Genomic DNA, 22,650 nt, shown 5'->3' with positions numbered 1-22,650 from the left:
ATATCTGAGGTTACTGATGTTTCTCCCGGCAATCTTGATTCCAGCTTGTGCTTCCTCCAGCCCAGCGTTTCTCATGATGTACTCTGCATATCAGTTAAATAAGCAAGGTGACAATATACAGCCTTGATGTACTCCTTTCTCGATTTGGAACCAGTCTGTTCCATGTGCAGTTCTAACTGTTGCTTCTTGACCTGCATACAGATTTCTCAGGAGGCAGATCAGGTGTTCTGGTATTCCCATCTCTTTAAGGATTTTCCACAGTTTGTTTGTTCTCTTTTCCTATGAGAAAGGTTTAATAAAAAGTGTTTTCCTGTGAGAGCACTGCCTCCCTGAGCAACTATAGTCCACAGTAACTGGCCTTGAGCTGGTGGTGAGTTTTTCTGTTTTCCCCTCCAAGCCTCCAAGCAATCTACCTTCCTTTTCTATTGTAAAGGAAAGCCACCTGACCTTCTTTACTCCCCATCTTATTTAGAGACATTCACCAGCACTAGAAAGTCATGGTCTATTTTATAAGCCACACAAACAGCAATGCATCAGTTCACTTCCCATCTACTGTGTGTTTTGGGGTCTTCTGGGTAGTAACAGGTTGGAGCTTGCTGTGCCCTTATTAAATTGTGAAGGTCACTTCTCTTTAAGGATCCGTCATCAGCGAACCCTTTGCTTCCTCTCCACAAATGTGTCTCTTCCAGAGCCTTTTGCAATTATGGCTCGTTTCTCTAGGTTTCATATGGCAGGCGTCTGAGCAGAATTAAAAACATAAGCACGTGCAAAAATAATCCGCTTCCCAAGATAGTAAATGCTGAGAAGTTCTATATTAGAACACACTGTGAATGCTGACTGGCTGGGGCATGATTAACCTAATAGGCTTAAAGTTCCACTTGCCATGCACATCTGTTAGGACACGAGCAACACTCAGAGGCCCGTAATCCACAAGACTGAAGTCCTTTAGAATTGCCCTGTTGCTCACTAGCAGCAGAGGGCTCAAACCTTAGAACATCACCAGGACAGCAGCATTACTACCTCGGCAAGATGGGGCCAAGGAAGTGAAGAGAGCTGGTTGCAAGTTTAGGACATTGCACCTTGGACTTCAAAGGATTCTGGCCTGCAGATTGCCTGGATGAACTAGTAAGACTGCCTTCTGTTCCTATTTTAAATACGATTCTCTGAAAATTGTGAGGGTTGCAGGTGGGAGATGACGACAGGCTGACATCATGGGATGCACACCTTCCCACAGTGATCTTGTTAACAGTGTTGCCAAGAGTGGCATCCAGTTTTTTAAGAAGCCCAAAGCAATTCTTCCAGGACATCAGAGGGCCAGTGCAAGAGGCTCCCTCCCTTTGCTGGTTCAAAGTTCCACCTGCTATGACCCCGGAGGGGGCTCGTCCCAGGGACAGCGGGCAGAAGAAGAACAGCCTAGTCCCAGGTGGACCCAGACTGTGGCTGACAGTCTCTGTCAGCTCACCAGGGATCCCACTGCAGGCAAAGCAAAAGATATGGAGAGACTGATCCCAAAAACCAAAACCTCCCCATCCCAACTGAACAAATCACAAAGCTGCATGGCTACGGACATTCCATTCAAGAGACAGAGCTCCCACGGGTCACAAGGGGCAGCCTTTTCCGAGGAAGAGAGTGAAGAAAGTAATACCCAGCAGACTTCCAAATGGGCAAAGAGACCAAAATGTCACAGGTCGAGCAAACAGGGCCATTACCGCCAAACCATCCTTCCTGCCCACGAGTCTGAAGACAAGGTGGACTTCCCCGAGCCCCTGGTGAAGGCCCACCAGCGCACTTACACCTATCTGCATGCCTGCCTCTCCAAATATGAAGCAGTTCTGAGCATCACCCATCGGGCCACCCAGACCCACGAGCTGCTGCAGCCCATGGTCAGCTTCCTGATGCTGTGTTTCGACGAGGTCAACCAGCTCTTGGGAGAGATCTCCAAGGATGGGGAAGAGCTCCTCCAGGAGGTTCGGGAGGATCTGGCTTGGCCGTTGAAGAAAGGAGAGCCCCAGGAGCAGCCAGATCTCCTGCAGCAGCTTCTGCAGTACACAGTCAGCAAGCTACAGGAGCTCAGCGGCACAGTGGCCTTGCTCTCCAGCAGCCTCCTGGAGGGCTCTGGCAGCTACCTCCACGCCACTGCAGGCCACCTGGAGAACAAGCTGAGCACAAAGAGAGGCACGGATGAACGCCTCCTCAGGACTCTGGGGCACCTGGAGAGCTTGGCGAGCAGCCACAGCGACCCTGAAGCGTGGGGTCTACCCCTGTGCTCTGAGGACAGTGGCATCGGTGCGGACAGTGAGTCCGTGCAGCTGGCAGACAAGCTGAGCAAGCAAGCCAGCTGCGACCTAGTGCCGGAGGCTGCAGAGTGGAGGCCGGTGACTTCACCCACAGTGGAGGCCAGGCTGTCAGGACACACCTGGCAGCAAAGTCCATTCCGGATGGGTTTAGACGGACCCCAGGACTGCCCACTCTCAAGGCCTCCCACAGCTAAGGTTCATCCAGCAGTGCAGGGCGGATCAGGGAGCCCCTGGCCCTCCATTGCAGGCCCAGAAAATACTGCCTCCAGGCCTTGGGGGCTGGGCCAAAGCACTCCATGTGGTCCCCCTGGGATGGGGACTTCCGGTGAAGTACACCTTTCTAAAGGCTCCAGGTGCATGGGCACTCCATCCCTCAGTGAAGGTGAGGACAGCAGCTCAGAGGAGGAGGAGGAGGACAAAGGGAGCTGCACGAGTCCATGTACCTGGCAGGAAAACGCTTCCCATCCAAGGCCACGGTCTTCACCTGCCAGTGCCGAAAGCCCATTTCAGCCACACCCCCGGAGGCTCAGGAGCCCCCAGGCCCAGGAAATGGTTCTGAAGATGAAGGAAGCAATCAGTGAAAGGATCAAGTTTGTTCCTGTGCCCTCTGAGCACCAGGACTGGATGGAGGAAGAGGACAGGACCACGGTGCCCCCAAGACCCAGCACAGCCAGCGGCAGCAGGAGGACCCCCTCGAGGCAGAGGAGGTCCCAGTCCGAGGGGTGTCTGAAGAGCCACACAGAGGATCACACCCTCCAGGAGCTGCGGAGGGTCCAGAGGGACCTCAGCCAGAGGCTGGAGGCATTTTACATCGCCCGATGGCAGGGGCAGAGCCAAGAGCCAGTCATGCAGCCCAGAGCTACAATGTTGAGGCCCGACAACCGCTGCCGGATGGTCCCAAGCAGCGCCATCAGCAAGCTAAAGTCATCCCTCACCAAGAACTTCAGCATTTTGCCAAATCAGGACAAGAGCATCCTCCAGAAGTGCTGCTCCCGCCCTGAGGGAGAACAGCCTGGGCAGGGAAAAGCTGAGGGGCTCCCAAACATCATCCCACCAGGAGAGAGGGCCGGTGAGGCTCCAGGGGTCAGGGACCAGACCATCAGGAGCTGCCCCACCAGAACATCAGTCAAGAAACTCATTGAAACCTTCAGTCCCATTGAGAGTCTAAGGACACTGGGGGATTCCCGGGACTCGGGGCCGAGCCCCTGCCCCAAGAAGTGGGGGGTCCCCACCATGCCTCCCAGATTCCCCATTTATAGAGGGCTGGCCCCGTTGTACCCAAAGCCTCGGATTTCTCCAGCAGCGGGTGGAGAATCTCTCAGGATGGGCCCAGGCTGGAGGCCCTTAGCTCCTACTTTTCCCCCTCTGCTCACAGCTGAAGCAGCCAAGAGTGAGGACCTCAACTGGGAAACAGAGGAGAACCCAGAGGATCTCCCTCCGCCGCCTCTGGAAATTCTGATGGACCAATCATTCACTTCTCTAGAGCCCCCGGAGAGTGGCAAGCAAGCAGAGAGCCCCCTTGAACGGACCCACGTGCCAGGGCTGGGAGGGACTGGCTCTGCCCGGAGAACGTGGGCTTCCCCAAGGCTAAGAGCCTCCATGAGCCCCACTGACTTGCTGCCCAGCAAGAGCACCACCACCCTCACCAGGGCCCGCAGCGGAGAGCCAGGGAACAGCAAGGGCAGCTGCAATACTGGAAAGCTCGCCTTGGACTTCAACCACCCACCAGCAGCTACCGGAAACGCAGAGGTGCAGGGCAGCAGGGCGCAGAGTCAGGTACGGGCAGACAGGGCCTCAGGCCTCTCCAAGCCTCCCCGGAAGGTCATCCACTGGCTGCATTCCAGCCACACATCCGGGCAGAGCAGGATCTCAGAACCCAGCCTGAGCAGGCCGATGCGGGGACTGCATTCTCCTGAGGCCCCAAGGCAGACCCAAGGCCGAAGCCCCGTGCTGGTCAGGAAGGCCTCTCCCACAAGGGCGCACTGGACGCCCAGAGTGGACAAGAGGCACTCGGGCCTGTCCTCCACCCACAGATCTGCCCAGCCAAGTGCACCCTGTGTGCATGGATCCCCTAGCCCACCCCTCAGCCCTCCAGTGAGTCCCAGGGTGCTAAGCCCCCCAACAGTGAAGAAACGAGCTTCCCCTCCCCTCCAGCACAAGCTGCCCAGCCCTCCCTCAGCAAGCCCACTCGCTCAGCACAAGATCTCCAGTCCCCCTACCCAGTGCACAGAAGCCGGGTCCCTGGCCTCTGGCCCCTCCCCGTCTCCCCCAGCATCTCCCAGTCAGGGGCCCAAGGAAACACGAGATTCTGAAGACAGTTGGGCAGCCACGGCATCTGGAAACACACGTTCCATTTTCTGCCCAGCCACCTCCTCTCTGTTTGAAGCTAAACTACCACTCTCAACAGTACATCCACTCACCCCACCATCGCTGCCCGCTGAAGCTGGGGGTCCTCTTGAGACCCCCACAGGAGGCTGGAGGGGCAGCTCAGGGCCACGAATGAGGGCAGATTCACAGCGAGGGACAACGCTGTGTGCCCTGAACCCTCAACCTTTCATCCGAAGGACAACCTCTGACCCCCGGCCGGGTGTCCGCCTTCACCTGCCTGTCCCAGGCGCCACCAGCAGCGCTTGTGAATCCCAGCATGGCCAGAGCAGGTAAGGAGAATCCTGTGGTTCGGGGAACAGAGCTGAGGGGCCCTTAGGATCATCTGGGTCAGTAGTTTTCAAACTGTGCTCCGAGAGAAGAACAAGTTAGAAAGGGGGTATCAAGATATCCGGTCTCCCAGTGTCCCAACCTGAAGCAGCAATTTTTCATCTGTTACACATTTCAGGTTCCCATGAAAGATTTCATTGTAAGAGGCTCTGCTGTAATACAAATAAAGTTTAAAACAACCAGGTTGGTCCAGCCACACATGCCCCTCATTTCACAGGTGGGGAGATTGAGACTTGGCCCCCCCCAAATTGAGTCACGGTGACCTGTCTGGAGCCAGTAGCTTGATTTCTGTCCTTTCTGGTTTACATCAGTAGACCTGCATCTTAGTGGGAGATGCTTTCTGGTCCCAGGACTTTCTTTAAACTCTTTAAAGTTGAGACCCTCAAGAGGCCTTTGTGCATTGCATCTATTGCTTTTTACTGCATTATAGTAAAAAAGAAGTTGAGAGATGTCTAGAGTATTTATTAATTTTTAAAATGCCCCATTCTATGTTAACATAAATAAGGAAAAGTAACTATTTTTTCCACAACAAAAATAAATTGAGTGAGTAGAGTGACACTGTCTTTTAGTTTTGCAAACCTCTGAAGTTTTGCAAACCTCTTTAGTGTGTGGGCTTCACAGAAAGACAGCTGGGTTCTCAGACCTTCATCCGCAGGCACTACGTTGTGATGTCACACATCCTGTAGTCTAGAAAACTCCACTCTGCATTCATGAAAGAAGGAATGGGAAAGGCACAAAACATCTTAATATTATGATGGACACAGTTTTGACAACTTGGACACAGAACCTTCCTCGAAAAGGTCTGGGAGGCAGCCAGGGGACACACTTTAAGAATGGCATATCCTGGAGGTATTGAGTATAAAAGTTTGGCTTCATCTTACTCCTGAGGATCCCCAAGCCTGCCTCCTTCTCCATCTCCCCTTTCAGAGTGCATAGAGGAGAAACAAGACTTTCCATGAGCACTGATCACGAGAACGCAGGCAGAAGGGCCCCCCTGCCGCCCTGGGCCGGCTGAGTTCCAAGTGTGCCTTTCTCATGAAGGGTGGCTGAGGGGCATGTTCTTGGCCCAGACACGCAGACAGGCCTGGGCAGGTGGCTGTGAGAGGACATGACTCAAAGTATAGCCACTGCCTGGCCGTTGAAAGGACTCATATGGTGATGTGGTTATTTTACAGGATATACAGGGACATGTATCTTTCCTTGAATTGTAGCATGGGGAGAAACATGTACATCTGAGGTCGGTTAAAGAGGAACTCTTATCAATGTGTCTTGATATCAGATCAGACAAAGCTCAGCCCGCACCAGCCCTTGCTATCTTTTCAGTGCCCACAGTTGTGTAAATCAGAAGTTAATTTCTGCCAGAGTGATACGTGTTACAGACTTCACAGTCTGTCGAGGCATAAATGGTAATTTTTCACAAAGTACTCGGCAGTCAATTTTAAACAAAGATATTATCTCGGGAAAGTTGTGCGTGATTATAGTTATATAAATTTCCCCAGCCACTTGAAAGAAATGAAATATTGATTATTTTTGCACGAATCTTAATGTAACGTTGCTCTTTTCTTAAATCTAAAATGAGGTTTCTACAACACAGTGCCTTTCATCTGAGAACCTCTATAAATGTTAATGCATTATTCCTCACACTCGCTACTTACTCAGTTATTAGATTTCTAAAACTGTGCCCTTCAGGAGAAGAGCTTGAGAGAACAGGGACAATAAAATGGCATTAATTAAAAACACTAACATTTTAAAACAGCAGGAGCAATAATAAAGTAACATAAAATTGTTCAAGGAGAAAATACTGCCATTCTCTCAGGCTTCTCCTCAGAATAGGGCAGCCTAAAAGGTTGTTTGATGTCCTGAATTTCAATATGCAGAGAGATGGGGCGAGGTGGGGAGTGATTATAGCTTGAAAGAGGGAGGAAGAGGAGGATGCATAAACAGAAGCCTTCCCAAGGTCACGTGGAAGGTCACAGAGTGACTCACACCTATTCCTGTCTCCTGGTCAGACCACACCTCCAAGCTCTTCCAGACTGTGAGATTGTGAGCATGTGATGGAAGTAGTGGGAAAAGGCTCATTCCCCAGACACCCCCTACACTCCCCGCCCAACCCTTGTAAAGTTGGCATCTGGGAGCAAAAGCCAACCAGCTCTAAGAGCAGGACATTTGCAGCTCTGTAGCAGACAAGCATTTTTTCTGCCGTCCTGGGTATGGGAAACAATGCCAGGGAACTGAGCGTGATTTCCCCAAGATCATGCAACAAGTCAGTGCCAGAAAGCCAGGAACTGCTCAGAACAGGCTGTTTCCCCAAGCAAGGACTTGCAGGAGCAGCCCCACCCATAGTATCTTGCAGCCAGGGCAGGCTTGCAGGACGCACTGGCCTGCATCTGGTGTTGATCTCCCATCTGTCATCCTGTGCTAGGCATGAGCCCCTCCCTTTTTTAGAAAACACGATGGTGTTGATACCTCCCCATCTCGGGGCCCGGGGATTGGGCACAGTCCTTGGAGGCTTCCCCAGGAAGCTCAGTTACTGAGCCTCAACTGTTATTTACATATTGAATCCTCTGGTGGAGGCAGCTGTCTCTCTCCAGGTCCCAGTGTGTCCAGACTTGCTCCCTTAAATGCAAACGCGGTGCTTTTACTCTCTGCCAGGACAGGACTAGCCAGGCAGGGACTCTCAGCAGACATGTTTCCTGATCCAGAGACCCAGGCAGCCTGCTTCCCCATCAGGTCTGGGAACAGGTGGAACCACAGCAACTGAAAAAAATCGACCTCCTGGCCTGAACCTCATCGACATGTAGGACCTGGCTGGGGGTGGGGAAGACACAATTCTGGAACCAAATCCTGTGTTAGACCTCAGTGTCAGCACCACAGATGCTGGGTACCATAACCTGTCCCCTGGGCCTGCCTCTCCTGTTCCTGGTAGCTGCTCCAGTCCACGGGCAGCAAAGGGTCATGGCTCCCCCTGCTCCAAAGGGGCACAGGGAAAATAAACAGTAAGGTGGGAGCTGTTACCCACACATCACTGGGTCCTGCAAGGACTCATGGTGGGGCCAGAGGCTGACATAGATAAGACTGGGTCTAAGGAACAGAGCGGGTTCCTCACTGCCTGAAAATCATGTCGGCCAATGTCAGTGCCCGTTCACCCCACCCTCAATCCTGCCACTCTGATCTTGTCAGGATCCAAACTCGTCCTCTGCTGGTTGGGTATCCCATGTAAGTCTAAGGATGCAGAGCTGAGCACACTCATAATACAGTCAAGAAGGTCCTGTTGTGGGCACAGAGAAGGGCTGCTGGTCTGTGCACATGGAGAGCTGGGTCTCGTCCTGGCCCTGGGGTAGCTGATGGAGAGGCTCAGAGCCTCAGGTGCCATATGACAGAGTGGTCCTTCAGGTCCCTCACGGGTGTGAATTTCTGGTCATGCTACAAAAGAGCACCAGTGACAGTTGACTACTTATTGAGTGCCTATGATGTGCTGGGTAGTGCGCAGAGAGTTTTCCATGCTTCATCCAATATTGAAACCTTTGAGTGTCCTGTGAGATGGGCATCATTACTACCTCCTTTTGACAAAGAAGGAAACTGAGAACCAAGACGATTAATCAACACACTCCAGGTCACACAGCTAGTAAGTGGAAGGGCCAGGGCGTGAACCTAGACAGCCGACTCCACCTTCCATGTGGTTGTTGCAGGACTAGCCTGGCTGCCCATGGCCAGGGTGGCTCTCTGAGCTGGTTCCCCATCTGGCCTAGGCTTGCTCCGTGCTTGGGACCACCCTCTGTTCTGTGCCGCCAGAGCACACTGGGTGGCCCTCTTTGTTCAGAGCTCCTTCACTGTGGCACTCAGCAGCTGGGAAGCTCTGTTTTAGTCAAAGGCCAGGTCTGGGCCAAGCAGTCTTCATTTTATTCCATTCAGGAAAAGGGTGGCAACGGAGCAAAGCCGGGTTGTTTTGGCATTTGTTTTATTTTAGCTTTTGCTGTTATCGTTGGTGTTGCTTTTATTTTTAATTCAGCTAGCTAAGCCTAGGCCTTTATGGAATAAGAAGTGGTGGTTCAGATGGTAGAGAATCTGCCTGTGATGCAAGAGATCCAGGTTTGATTCCTGGGTCAGGAGATTCCCCCAGAGGAGGGAATGGAAACCCACTCCAGTATTCTAAACTGGAGAATCCCATGGACAGAGGAGCCTGGTGGGTTATAGTCCATGGGGCTGCAAAGAGTCAGACACAGCTGAGCAACTAACACTTTAAAACAAAACAAAATAAAAGCCCGAGTTCTTGAGGGATCTGTTTTGTTCAGAGCTGCAGGATCTGATTGTCCCAGGAAAAAACAGGACTCAGCCTGTCCTCCGAAACGCCAGGAGCATGGCTCCCATGGTGCCCCACCAGAGGAGACACCCACAAGAACAACACCAGCAGGCAAAGCTGATACGGAAAGGCAGGGGCCTGGCACAAGGGCCCACCAGGCCCACAGAGGGCTGGAGAGAGACAGAATGGCGAGGGGGCGGGGCCAGAAGCCACGAGGAGGGTTTGACTGGCACCTGTGCTTTCTCTCTGCAGCGGCAGCGAGGAGAGCCCCGAGGACCCAGAGCCATGGAACAGCCCCTGTGGCCTAGAACTGAAGGGCAGCGGCAGGGGTGCGCCATGCCCAGAGCTCTGTGTGCTGGGCCACGGGCTGCAGCGAGAGGCCAGCGCGGGCCATGCCCAGGACAAGTCCCAGCAGAAGGAAGTCACCTGACGGGCTGCCAGCTGAGTGACACTAATGTCACTCAGCAAGGGTAACAGCCAAGCGTCAGCCCCAGAGAGGGTAGGCCAACCAGACTCCTGCTGAGATGCAGGAAAGGCCTGGAAGGGGCACTGCCCGAGGGGTCTGCTAAATTCTGAACAACTACTGTGTGCAGCCCTGGATCCTGGTTTGCCTCAAGGGTCGAAGATTAACTATCAATATGGACTCCACAATGACACTCTTTAATCCTTCAAGTGTTGGCCTTAATTTAGCAGGAAAATGTATTTCCAGCATGCTTGATGAGCCAGGTGTTCATGAAACCATCTAATTCTCTTAACAATGAAGGAAGCAAACAGCATTCTCCTAGTTTTGCAGCAAGAAAACCAAAGTACCCCCATGCCTACTCACCCCCCAAGTGTCTTGTCTGAGCTCACCCAGCTAGGAAGAGAACAGGTAAACTTGCACAGATGTGCCTGGCACTAGAATCTATTATCTTTCATCACTTTTTTTTTTTTAACATTCCATTGCCCTTGCCTATCCCATCATTCCATTTGCCTAAAGCGTGCACCTACTTGTACAAACAGAAAGCTTTCTTAAGGTTAAAAAGTGGCACGGCATTCAAGTGCCCATTATGAGCTCTGTTGAGAAGCTGATTGTTCCAGAGATAAGAAGCCTGAGGTGAGATTAAGACACATAGCTCCACCTACCCTCCTTCTTTTGCTTCCCAAGCTCAACTCCAAAGCCCTGAAAGCAAAGCCTCCAGCCCATTGGTGCAGTCCTGTTGCCTTTCCAGCTAAACGTGTCTCAGATGCTCTGTCCTACGCACCCACAGGCCTCTCTCTCAGACTGAGTGGGTACAACCAAGCCTCCCAAACAAGGCAGCCTTTTCTCTGTGCCCCATGGGGACTGAAGCACAGAAGGACGTGTGGGTAACGGGTGCGAATGTACACACACACACACACACACACACACACAGCCAATCTCCCACAGGGGTTTCTCAACCAACTTTATTCCCAGTCATCTGCAGACCTTCTGCTGGAGTTGAAATTGAAGTGAAGAGCCAGGAGTTGAAATTGAAGTGAAGAGCCATCGTTCATGCCAAAACCCTGCTTCTGCCAATTGAGCAAGATATTTGCGGCAGCTTTTGGAATTTTTCCACTGGAGGCTGTGGCGTGCTTTCTATTTAGAAAAGAATTTGCAGTAATTGGGTGATTCAGTGCCAGCACAGTGGGTTGTCAAAAGACAAGAGTTCTCACCCACAGGGTACAGCAAAGGGGCAATCCTCTACCTTTGGTGCAAAGCTGACTTTTTAAGTTTGGAAAAAATTAAAGTCTTCAAGCCCTGTCTTGTTGAAGTGGATCATGACTCAAGAACACGTTAAACTGGGTCCTGAGAATTCAGCTACCACCCCCACGAACAGGCTGAAACTCTGAATAAGGGAATCCCTCCTTGACCTGTACAGATACTCAGAGATGACAGGGACCATCTCTTCCAAGGCATCCAAGGAAGTGTTGGTTAGACTACCACAAGGGGCCACAACTTGCCCCTCTATGGGGAAATGCCTGTGAACGCCCACTGTGAGATTGTGTTTGCTGTGTATCTGCTTTAATCCTCAGAGCAGAACTCAGGCCACTGTGGGGTGGAATCACACCCCAGGCAGGAGGGTGGACCCTGGGAACTGCCTAGGCTGCAGGAAACCCTGGAAGTTTAAAGCCACCCAAGCAGGCAGGACCTGGGTAAGTGTGTGAGAGCAGCCAGCTTCAGGGGACTTGTTTGAGGTAGGGATAAAACTTGTTCAGGCCATCTCCCTGCATGGTTAGGCTGGCAGCATGCTGCCAAGGGCTGGGCCCCATAGGCAAGCTTTCAGGAAGCAAGCAGTGTGGAGCCATCCAGCCTAGAGGTAAGAACTGGTCAGAAGGGGTTCTGCCCTGTGAGAGGTTTCGAGGCCGGCTTCCTGGAGGTCTGAAGAAACAGCACAGAACCCCAGCTGCCAGGAGATGAGACAGGGACCCCGCTGATGAAACTGGATGCTACGTGGCGTCATAACCCCAGCAATGACAAGTCTAGTGATAGGATGAGAACGGGGAACCAGATCTGAAAGAATGGAAAGTAAGGCTGATTTCCAGCCCAGACTCCGCCACCCCCACCTCCTCGCCCTGCAAAGGGCTTATCCTAGAGGTTTGGGGCTGGTTTGAGTGTGGGGGGGTGGTGCAAGGTGGGCTGAGTGTACCCAGCTGCAGTGATATGAGGAAAAATGGGCAGCTAGGAGCCAGGCAGCATATTATGTAATGCAGGAGGCTCAGTATCAGAGAGAATGCCCTGGAAAGGTCTGGAATGAACCACTGCTGCCTCCATGAGGGTGCCTGGCAGGAGGTTCTGTAAGAGGAGAGCCCCACCCCTATGAAAGCTAGGCGGGTAAAATAGAGGCCAACACCTACCCCTCCTGTCTGTCCTGCAGGCAGCAGTGGAGGGATCCAGGGCACCCCGGATTCCTGCCATCAGCAGTGAAGCAGCTGATGAGTTCTCCCCCACCTCCACTGAGCACCTGCTGCGCCAGGACAGGGCCAGGCTGCCACCATATATTCTCATATATCATGTAATGAGAGACCCAGAAACCTCTAGGCCCAGGCAGCAGGGGCAATGAGCTAGTATAGCCATCAAGATGCCCAAGGACCCAAAGGCTTCAAGAATCCCAAGTCTTCTTCTGGGAGAGTGGCAAAGAGGAGGGGTTGCTGAGGCCAAAGAGCTGGAGGCAGTAAAGGTCTAAGATGAAGCAGTGCCAAGCTAGCCCAGGGACAGATGAGCCAAAGAAGTGTTTCGGGGCTACTATCCCAACCACAGGTTTCCCTTGTGACTCAGAATCCTGGTAAAGAATCCTCCTACAATGTGGGAGACCCTGGTTCAACCCCTGGTTTGGGAAGATCTCCTAGAGAAGGGAACAGCTACCCACTCCAGTATTCTGGCATGGAGAATTCATGGACCGTAGAGTCCATGGGGTCACCAAGAGTCAGATATAACTGAGCGACTTTCACTCACTTTCCACTCACTCATCCCAACTACTGCACTCAGATCAAATTACATTCTGAATTAAACTCTATAAAAATAAGTTAAATCCACCCCATTGAACCACTTGTGTGAAAATCCATTGTTTCACCCTTCCTGTGGCCAGGCCTTTCCTCAAACCTGTGTCTTTGGCTCTGCCTTGGAAAAAACTCACTGTTGGTGGCCATGTGGGGTAAGCCCAGCTCTAGAGCTTCTCAGATGGGTCACTCTTACCCACCTTCCCCCTCTGCCTAAGACCCTCATCCATGTTGGGTCCAATCTACTTTCTGTGCTCTAGGGGAAGGGAGAGCAGAGATTTTTTGTTTTGTTTTGTCTTTTTGAATTAATTAAGCCAATGGACCCAATCCGTTAAAGACATGATTCTGCTCTTTTTCTTCATAGTTAGAAACCAAGAAGGAATGTTGAGTATAAAGGCAAAAGCAAGCCTACATAGGAGATTCATTTAAGGGGTGCATATCATACCCAGATTCTTCTTGGGGCCAACTCCTTTTCTTCTTGGGGGATGGGACAGCCATCCTCCATGCCCATGGGGATCCCAGAGCTGCGGAGAGGGAGGTGTTCAGCCCCCTTCTTTACCCAACTCATTAGTAACATAGCGAAGAGTTCTGCCCCAAGGGAGAACCACAGTTTTCTAGTTCTGCCAAAAGGATTCATGGAGTAAAGAAAGAAAATGTAATATTTAAGTGGAATAGTGATAGCTTTTTGCAAATATAAAAACAATCTTCAGAATGAAATATAACTTCCTTCCATAACTTGGGTCTGTGTGGTTCTTTACTGTAAGCACAATCTATGTTCCTTCCTTGCATCATATACCCAGTCCAGAATCTAAAATAACCCATGTTGATAGAAAATTCAGGGCAGACACAGACCAAAGAGACTTTACTTTCATTGTGAAGAGCTTACGTTTGACAAGACTTGCCTCATAAACCCTACAACGTGAATAAAAGGGATTTTGAGAAATATATTCTTTTTTCCTAAAATAACCCAGTATTTTTGTAGGTATCAGGGGAGCTGGTGCCATGAATTATTAAGTGTCAATATGCTTGTCAATTAATATTCTGGTTGACTGTATACAGTCTGCCAACACCCACTCTATCTGCCAAAGCAAACTTATCAAAGGTAGTATATTTTTAAGTAGCCCCACATCAAAGTCTGTTGAACTGCCATAAAGTAAATGTGTTTCAAGCCTATATTAACAGAACATGTTATACTGCACTATGGTTTCCTCCTTGTACTACCAGAAGTTTAAATAAAGTTCCATCAATCCATTCAGACAGTTTTATGAAATGTAATTAAAGATGCATCGCACACGCAAAGGAGCAAACAGTTAATTCACTCGGGACTCTAATTCAATTTTATGGAGGACCTGGATGCTGCTGGCTTGATTACACTCCTGGACTTCAGAAAGTAACTTTACAATAGTCTGTGGGCCCTGCATCAGATGACTGAAGAAGTTGACCAACCTGGTAGTCTGGGTTCCAAATGCTGTAATTTCAGACATCCTTGAAGTCTGGCACCCAAGGCAACAATCTGACTGGAATGCAGCAATGCTAAGGACTGAGGTAATGCCCCTAGACAAACCAGATGGGTCTGAAGTGAAGGAAGCAGAACAAAACAGAAGCAGAAGGAGAAAGAAGGGAGGACGTGGGGAATGTGATCATTGCCCTGGGAGGCAAACTCTCCCACTCCTCCTGGTTGGGCTGGAGACCTGACACCTTGTTGACTCGCCCGGTGACCTGGCTTTACAGGCTCATTTCTTCATCTACCAGGCTGTAATAACAATGCTAATCAACTAATCCTGCCATCTGTAAGACATGAGCAAACCTGCCTTTTCTAAACCATCTTTTGGAGCTACTGGGGGGGACTGAAATCATAATCCCTCTGTCATCTTTGTTTTTAGTGTTCAGTTCTGCTGTCTCTGCATGCTAAGATTCTGATTAAGTAAAGAACTCAAGCCTATTTCCCCCTCCTAGATCTGTGCTTTGATCCTTAGAGAAAGATAAAAACAGCTGTCAAACTCCGCTAGAATTGACTTCCTTCTTTGAAGAGTTCCGTGTCTTTCAAAGTGAAAAGACTTTAAAACATTTTGCTGGCAATCGCAACTACATATGTCAAACATACCAAACAGGGGAAAAGCAAATTAAGCTTCTGAATCTCCCATTTATTCCCACATTGAGTCGTAAGTGATCTGTCAGTCAGCTGGTAGGAATGACTGGCATGTCTTCAGAATAGCAGGCTTTACTGGGATAAGACTAGAGTTAATCATAATTATTTCTTTGTGTGTAACACTCTACTTTTTCAAAATACAATTATCTACACTGTTTCATTAGATCTTTGGGGGGGGAAAATCCTAGGAGATGAACAAAGTAAGTATTTTTTCAATGCCTTTTACAAATGGAGTAAAAGAGAGGCTGAGAGGTGTCAGAAATTTTCCTCCAAAGACACATTGTCAGCCTGTGGCAAAGAAAGTTCCCTATTCCCTGGCTAGCCTTGGTTCTAAAACCTAGTGCAACAATGTTCAGATTATTCTGGGGGGACAGTTTAGGAAAACCACAAACTTCTCTGGAAGAAATTCTCCGTTTTCTCCAACTTTTACAGAAAGGAAATTATGTTTCATATCCAGCCAAAGTCTAGCTATAGCAATAGCCATTCCTATTAAACTTAGATGGAAACTCAAAATTTCCAAGAAAATTTTATAAAATAATAATCCCCTCTACACACTTCAACCACTTCCCCATCTCTCCCCTCCATGCACACATAAAACTGTCCCTGGCATTAAGGAAAAGAAAAGTCTTTTCAAAAAATATTTGTTGATCATTGCCATGACCCCCAGAGTGGGCTTCCAGGTGAAGCCTTCTGGCAGGAGCAGACAAAGCCTTACTCTGGAGACACCTCTTCTACTTTATTGTCAGTGTCCCAGAGCAGTGAAAAACTGCTGGATGAGACAAAAAGGAAATACAGCCCCTGGGAAACAAATTGCCTTCATGAAAATTATTTATCTGGCTTTTTTTTTCCTCCTTTGGAAGGGGAAAGGATTGGCTATGTTTACAAAACCTGGTGACATGTTAAAGCTTTGGTTCAGTTAACAGTTTCTGACAACAGCCCACAGAGGTGCTGGATCACTTTCCGGATGTAAAAATTCTCAAGGAGAACCCAAGGTGACGCTAAATAATAGCCGTCAACCCACAGAGAGGTGATTATAAAGCTGTGATTAAAGCAAAACAAAACCTTCAAATGTTATAACCTTCTTCACCAAAATACCAGGTGGTAGGATACAGAGAAACCATCACACCCTCTGAGTAAGCCCCAGTGATGATACAGACCAAAGTAGGCCCCCTGAATGGTCCCTGACTCAGAAATGCCCACCTGATGAGCAATCTGTACGCACAGTGATGCTGCCCTGTCTGCCTGCACAGGGACTCCTGAAGCCCTGCTGAGAACAGGCAGTCAGGACGCTGCTTCTGCAAACTGTCTGATCCTGGGCAGATCACACTCCCAGGTCCCTCACTCCAGGGACAGGTCTATAGCTGAGAATAAAAATCTGATTTTTAATAAGCACCTCGCTTCCTGTCTCCCTCCCTTCTCCAGTCTTCATGCCTCTTCCCAAACAAAGGTTTCATCAACCGCATTTGAGAAATACTGACTTAGGGATGCTCATTCCCAAGTGTGGACTAGTCTGGGACCGTAACAACCACTTGGAGCACTGAAGCTGTGGCCCAGGCACTTCAGAGTGTGTAAGGATGACTGAGGTTTCTGATTCAGTTGGTCTGGAGTATGACCCAAGGGTCCACACTTTAACAAGCATTAAAGATGCTGCTGTTGCCAGCAGGTCATGGTCCACATGGTGTCTACACCTTCCCCAGGCCAACAGCCTCCAATAATGATGGCATACCTGAAACGTTCCCCTTTTCCCAATCTTCTGCCTTCCCTTGCACCTCTGCCAAAGCATGAATGATCTTGCCAAAACACTCCCTGGCTATAGCAAGCTCTGAATAAAGAGTTTGCACTTCTCATTTGGTTGGTTGTCATTGAGTTCCACAAATCCTATCCCACACACACAAAATTGATAAGGGAAGATCAGAGAGGTTGACAAGTGGCTCCAAGGCCACACACCAGAAGGAACAGTGCCTGGACTTTGTCTAGCCTCTCTGACTCCAGTACCTGGCTTCCATCAGCCTCTGTCCCCAACCAGGACACCCCAGGGCTGCCAGGTGGGGAGAGCTGACAGGCCAGATGTCCACAGGGCCAAAGCCATTGCTGCTTTCTACTCCTCTGATTTTACTGTGGTTTCAAAATTTGGCCACCCATTAGAATCACTTGAGAAAAGAAAGAGAAGACAGAAAAGAAATGGGAAAAGAAATCGTGAGATACACACATACACTGGAAAACCATTTAGTCATGAGAAAGAAGGAAGCCCTGCCATCTGTAACAACTTTAAGGAAACTTAAGGGCATTATGCAAAGTGAAATCAGTCAGATAGAGAAAGAAAAATACTGCATGATTTCACTTATATGTGGAATCAAAAAAGGTGAATTCAAAAAACAGACAGTAGAATGGTGGTTACCAGGGGCTGAGGAGGTAGTGGGCAGGGGCAGGGGGCTGTGCTATACAGAGATATTGATCAAATTGTACAAATTCCCAGTTATAAGGTAATAAATTCTGGGAATCTAACATACAACATGGCTATTATTGCTAATTATTCTGTTATATAGATGACTGTTACCAAGAGAGTAAATCTTAAATGTTCTCAACACACAAAAACAGTAGTGATTATGTGGCTGGATGGAGGTTTTAGTCAATGCTATGGTGGTAATCATTTTGCAATATATAAATGTCTCAAGCAATACATTGTGAAACCAAGGCTAGTCATCAGTTAGACCCATTAAATTATAACTTGCTTAATAAATAATAGCTGTAACCTGGCTTCACTGACCAAGCTCACTTCAATTGTTTTTACAAAAACTTGTGTGTCTTCCAAGCATTATGTATTATTGTTTGCCCAAGTTGTTTTTCAGGAACTTGGAGTCAGGTGTTGCCCAGCTCAAGCCAGCTAAGACTGGTTGGGACCACCCACCCTCCAAACGGGCATGTGTAAATGTCATGACCTCTTGACGTCACAGGGCCAAAAACTCCACTCTCAGAACATGCTAAAACCACTGTCTTTTGAACATGTGTCCCATGAAGAAGCATGTAGCTTAGTTGAACCTGCACAGAGTGACAATCTTGTGTCTCCAGTCTCCAATCACCTTTCCCCACACTCCCCATGCCTCAGACTATCGCCCCCCTGCCCCCCCCCCCCACCCCTTGCACTTCTTTATCCTATAAATGCCTATAAAAACAGAAAAGGCCGCTGCCTTGGCCCTACCCCATATGGATCAAATCAAAACCCCCAGGGGCGGGCCCAAGCCTCAACATTTTTTCAGATCTCACTGGATGATTCTGAAATACAATCAGAATGGAGAAACATTTCTTCAGGAGACAAGAAACGAAGCAGGGAAGAGAGAATAAGAGAAGAAGTGGAGCCTGTAAGAAAATGTCAAAAATTCCCAAGCGAGGAATTTCTAAGCATTTACACGTTTTCAGACAAGCCTGTGTTCCTTGAACCTGACACTGGAGAGAGAGAAAGTGAGAGAGAGAGAGAGAGAGAGAAAAGCTCTTCCATAGCTCGAGGCTGTATTCCCACCCTAAGGGCATCTTGTAAGTAGGGCTCCTGGCTGCTCACAACCAAGCAAAGAATGGAGTGGGCTCTGCTCACCCCCACCATGGTTTTCAGGACAGTCTCGTTCCCAATAAGCCTCATTCTTCCGGGCACTCCTGACAGGCCCAGGTTACTAATAAACTGTCTTTCCTTTGCTTTAAAAGTAATATGAGAACTTTTTTTTTTTAATTGGAGTATAGTTGCTCTATCAAGTTTTGCCAGCCTCTGCTGTACAGTGAAGTGAGTCAGCTGTATGTGAACATATGCCCCTCCCTCTTGGGTCTCCCTCCCAGCCCGTTCCATCCCATCTCTCCAGGTCATCACAGAGCTGGGCTCCCTGTGATGTCCAGCAGGTTCCCACGAGCTGTGTGCTTTACACACGGCGGTGCACAGACACCAGTCACAAGCTCCTGGCTTATTTCCACCCCCCTGCCCCACCCTGTGTCCACACACCGATTCCCTACATCTGCCTCTCTATTCTTGCCCTGCAAATAGGTTCATCAGTACTATTTTCCTAGGTTCCACATAATTTCTTGAGGCACCCGGAACCATCCAGCCCCTCCCCACTGATTTGTGCCAGGAGTGTCACCCGCAGAGCCCAGCTGCCCAGAGACTAGATTAAAACCTAAGATAGTGAAGGGGGGGGGGGGGGGGATGAAGATTTATTCTTTGCTTTTCAGATGTTTTCAGTTATTTTAAACATCCAACTGTGAGGATGGGTACAAAGTACAGGAGACGGGAAGCTTCCAGTTTGAAGACAGAAGGCAGGACCCAAGTGCAGGAAGACAGGGCAATGTCTTTGAGTTTAACTTCTGCCTTCAAAATCCCTTGGCTCCTACAGTTCTATCGGGCTTGGTGGCACTAGTGGTAAGGAACTCGCCTGCCAATGCTGGAGACATAATAGACTTGGGGTCGATCCCTGGGTCAGAAAGGTCCTCTCAAGGAGGGCAGGGCAACCTACTCCAATATTCTTGCCTGGGAAATCCCATGACCAGAGGAGCCTGGCAGACTAGGGTTACAGTTCATGGGGTCACAAAGAGTCAGACGCAACCGAAGCAACTTAGCATGCAAGTCTACAGTTATAAAAAATTCTGAAACATTCTGACAGGCTCTAGGACCTTTTTTTTCTTAAGAATTTTTTTAGCTCCTTAACCAGGGATTGAATCCTCATCCCGTGCGTGCGAAGGTGAAGTCTTAACCACTGGATGCCAAGAAGTCCCTAAGGCTCTAGGATCTGGACCAGCAGAAAAAGTCAGTCTCCCAACCAAACTGAAAAAGCCTACTTAGAGTTCAAGCAAACTCATTTAATTAAATTGTGTAAAATCAGCCTCTTGGGTGTCTTGATGGGTTCACCATCTGCTGCTGCTGCTAAGTCACTTCAGTTGTGTCCGACTCTGTGTGATCCCATAGACAGCAGCCCATCAGGCTCCCCCATCCCTGGGATTCTCCAGGCAAGAACACTGGAGTGGGTTGCCGTTTCCTTCTCCAGTGTGTGAAAGTGAGAAGTGAAAGTGAAGTCACTCAGTCATGTCTGACTCTTAGCGACCCCATGGACCACAGCCTACCAGGCTCCTCCATCCATGGGATTTTCTTTAATCTCAGCCAGTCAGAATCAACAAAGGGCAAGGTGGTAGAGGGGGAAGCCCCAGCAAAGGTCACACGGAGGTGAGAAGCCGCTCAGGCTGGGACTGGAATTACCCACACACTTAAGCCGCCTATTAAAAGCCCAAGTCCCAGGATGACTGCACCATGCCTAGCCTCACCCCAGGGCATTTGTGGCAAGGGGAGGGGAGAGCCTAGTTATGTGGTGACAACACCACATAATGAAAAAGAAGCTTCCCCAGCTGGGGGCATCCAGGGGTTTGGAAACAATTGAGTTGGTTCTAAGCTTCCCAGCCCTCCCTGGGCTATACTCTCAGGAGGGGCTCAGAACACTGACGTGGACCTGATGCTGTACCTGGGGATGGGTGACAGTGGGGAGGGGTCCACTGGTGGGCCTGCCAGAAAACTTGCTGGTCTGAAGCTCGGCCTCGGGGACTTGCCTTCGGATCTGCCCCAGAGGTGCTGTGGCTCCTTGGTTGGCACTGGGATGTTGCCCCTTCAGCCTTCACCTTACCATGTGTTAGAAGTCATGATCTGAGCTCTAGTTCTTCCTGGTCGTGCTGTTGTCATCCTGCCACTGGCCCTAGGCAAGGCAGAGCCACACTCACTGTGTCCAGAACCCCAGCCTGGGACATTATTCCCCTCTCACTGCCAGGACCCCATCTCCCATTCTCTCATTGCTCCATCAGTGGCTCCACCTTCATGTTCTGGCCCAGCCCACATCCAGCACACCTCTCCAACTCTGTGGTCTGACCCAGCCGGAGTAACCTGTGCGGTTTTAGAGCTCCCACAAGACATTTGCACACCTGGAGCTTTGTTCTTCATCTGGTCCTTTAAGCTTCAAGGGTGAGGGCTCCTCTGGTGGCTCAGTGGTAAAGAATCTACCTGCCAATGCAGGAGACATGGATTTGATCCCTGATCCAGGAAGATCCCACATATCGAATGACAACAAAACCTGTGTGCCACCTACTGAGCCCATGCTCTAGAGCCCAAGAGCCACAACTACTGCACCCATGTGCCACAACTACTGAAGTCTGCATGCCCTAGGGCCCGTACTCCACAACAAGAGAAGCCGCTGCAATGAGAAGCCCATGCACCACAACTAGAGAGTAGCCCCTGCTCGCCAAAACTGGAGAAAACCCTGTGAACCAACAAAGACCAAGCACAGCCAAAAAATAAATAAGTGAATAAAGTTTTAAAAAAGTTTCAAGAGTGAAACATAATCTAGTCCTCTTCAGAAACTAGCCAGAAAGTCACCTTCCAGAGAAGGCTTTTAGTAATGCCAATGTCAGTATCGAACTCTCCTTGCCTTTTAGATCCACTGGAAGGTTCCCATAGGACCAGCAGGTGCTGCACTGAAGATATTGTAAAGCAGAAGCAGGATGCTCCCAGAGATGCTTGTGTTCACCCCACATCAGGTTTATGACAGATGGGCTGGATTTAAGTGACCAACTCAGGGTCTCTGGGTGCAGCAGGGCTTCTCCAGCTATTCACAGACAGGAGCTATGCTGCAACACGGTCTGCCACATGGGGGGTCTGTGCTACACTTTTTCTCCCTAGTTCTTTGTCTCAGTAGCATCATAACTGGTTTTGCTGTTGTCATGTTTTGTTTTCTTTCTAGAATTCTTTGTGTGTCAGTCAGTTCAGTCGCTCAGTCATGTCCAACTCTTTGCAACCCCATGGACTGCAGCACACCAGGCTTCCCTGTCCATCACCAACTCCCGGAGCTTGCTCAAAATCACTTCCATTGAGTCCGTGATGCCATCCAACCATCTCATCTTCTGTTGTCCCCTTCTCCTCCTGCCTTCAATCTTTCCCTGTACAATACTATATTTTGACTTCTGTGTACATTACAGTGAATTTACCACCAAAGGTTTTCATCACCATACAATTAATCCTCTTTCCCCTTTTTGCCCATCCCTGCTATGACCCTTCTTCTATGGTAACTACTACTCTGTTTTCTGTATCTATTTGCTTCTGTTTTGCTTGTTCTTTTTCTTTTTTTTTTGACTTTTGTTCTTTCATATTCCACAGATGAGTGACATCTTAAGGTATTTGTCTTTCTCCACTTGAGCAGGATCTCATCTTTTTTACGGTTAGTATTACAGTGTGTGTGTGTGTGTGTGTCTGTGTTTGTGTCTGTGTGTGTGGGTGTGCAGGTGCACACATATATGTACACGTGTGGGCAGCATGTGTGTTGCATCATCTGTATCCTTTCACCCAAAATCGGACACTTAGGTTGTTACCATATCGCGCCCTGTTTTCTTTGTCGCAAACCTAGCTATTGAAAAATTCTCTGAGGTAAGAAAAAAAATACAAGATAATAAAACCTTAGAAAAATAAACAATTCTTTTATTTCTACTTCAAAATATACCATATCCATCTGGAACTCTAAGGGAAAATAGACCAGGAGATCATTCCATCATAAAAAATAAAATAAGATAAAAATAACGGTTGCCCATTCCAGATCCACCTTTAATCCAGAAGAAAGGGGCGTGAGCTGCCAGTTGTCCTGCTGTCAGACGCCTTCCCCCTGTCGGTGACCTCTTGAGCTGCC

General features: G+C 49.3%; 1 protein-coding gene across 1 annotated transcript; it reads left to right on the top strand.

Moving 5' to 3' along the window:
- Window positions 1-1,211: 1,211 nt before the first annotated feature.
- On the top strand, window positions 1,212-9,742 carry PCARE (photoreceptor cilium actin regulator). Its single transcript, XM_061156234.1, has 2 exons — window positions 1,212-4,954; window positions 9,565-9,742. The coding sequence occupies exons 1-2, from the start codon at window positions 1,212-1,214 to the stop codon at window positions 9,740-9,742; spliced, it is 3,921 nt and encodes a 1,306-aa protein (XP_061012217.1).
- The last annotated feature ends 12,908 nt before the right edge of the window (window positions 9,743-22,650 follow it).

Source organism: Dama dama, chromosome 11 (genome assembly GCF_033118175.1).
Source record: "Dama dama isolate Ldn47 chromosome 11, ASM3311817v1, whole genome shotgun sequence".
NCBI classification, from domain to species: Eukaryota; Metazoa; Chordata; class Mammalia; order Artiodactyla; family Cervidae; genus Dama; species Dama dama.
This window is presented reverse-complemented; position numbering and strand designations above follow the sequence as displayed.

Coding starts and splice junctions, on each gene's coding strand:
- PCARE (XM_061156234.1), top strand. CDS start 1,212: ATGGGATGCACACCTTCCCACAGTGATCTTGTTAACAGTGTTGCCAAG. Junction 4,955..9,564: donor TCCCAGCATGGCCAGAGCAG/GTAAGGAGAATC, acceptor TTCTCTCTGCAG/CGGCAGCGAGGAGAGCCCCG.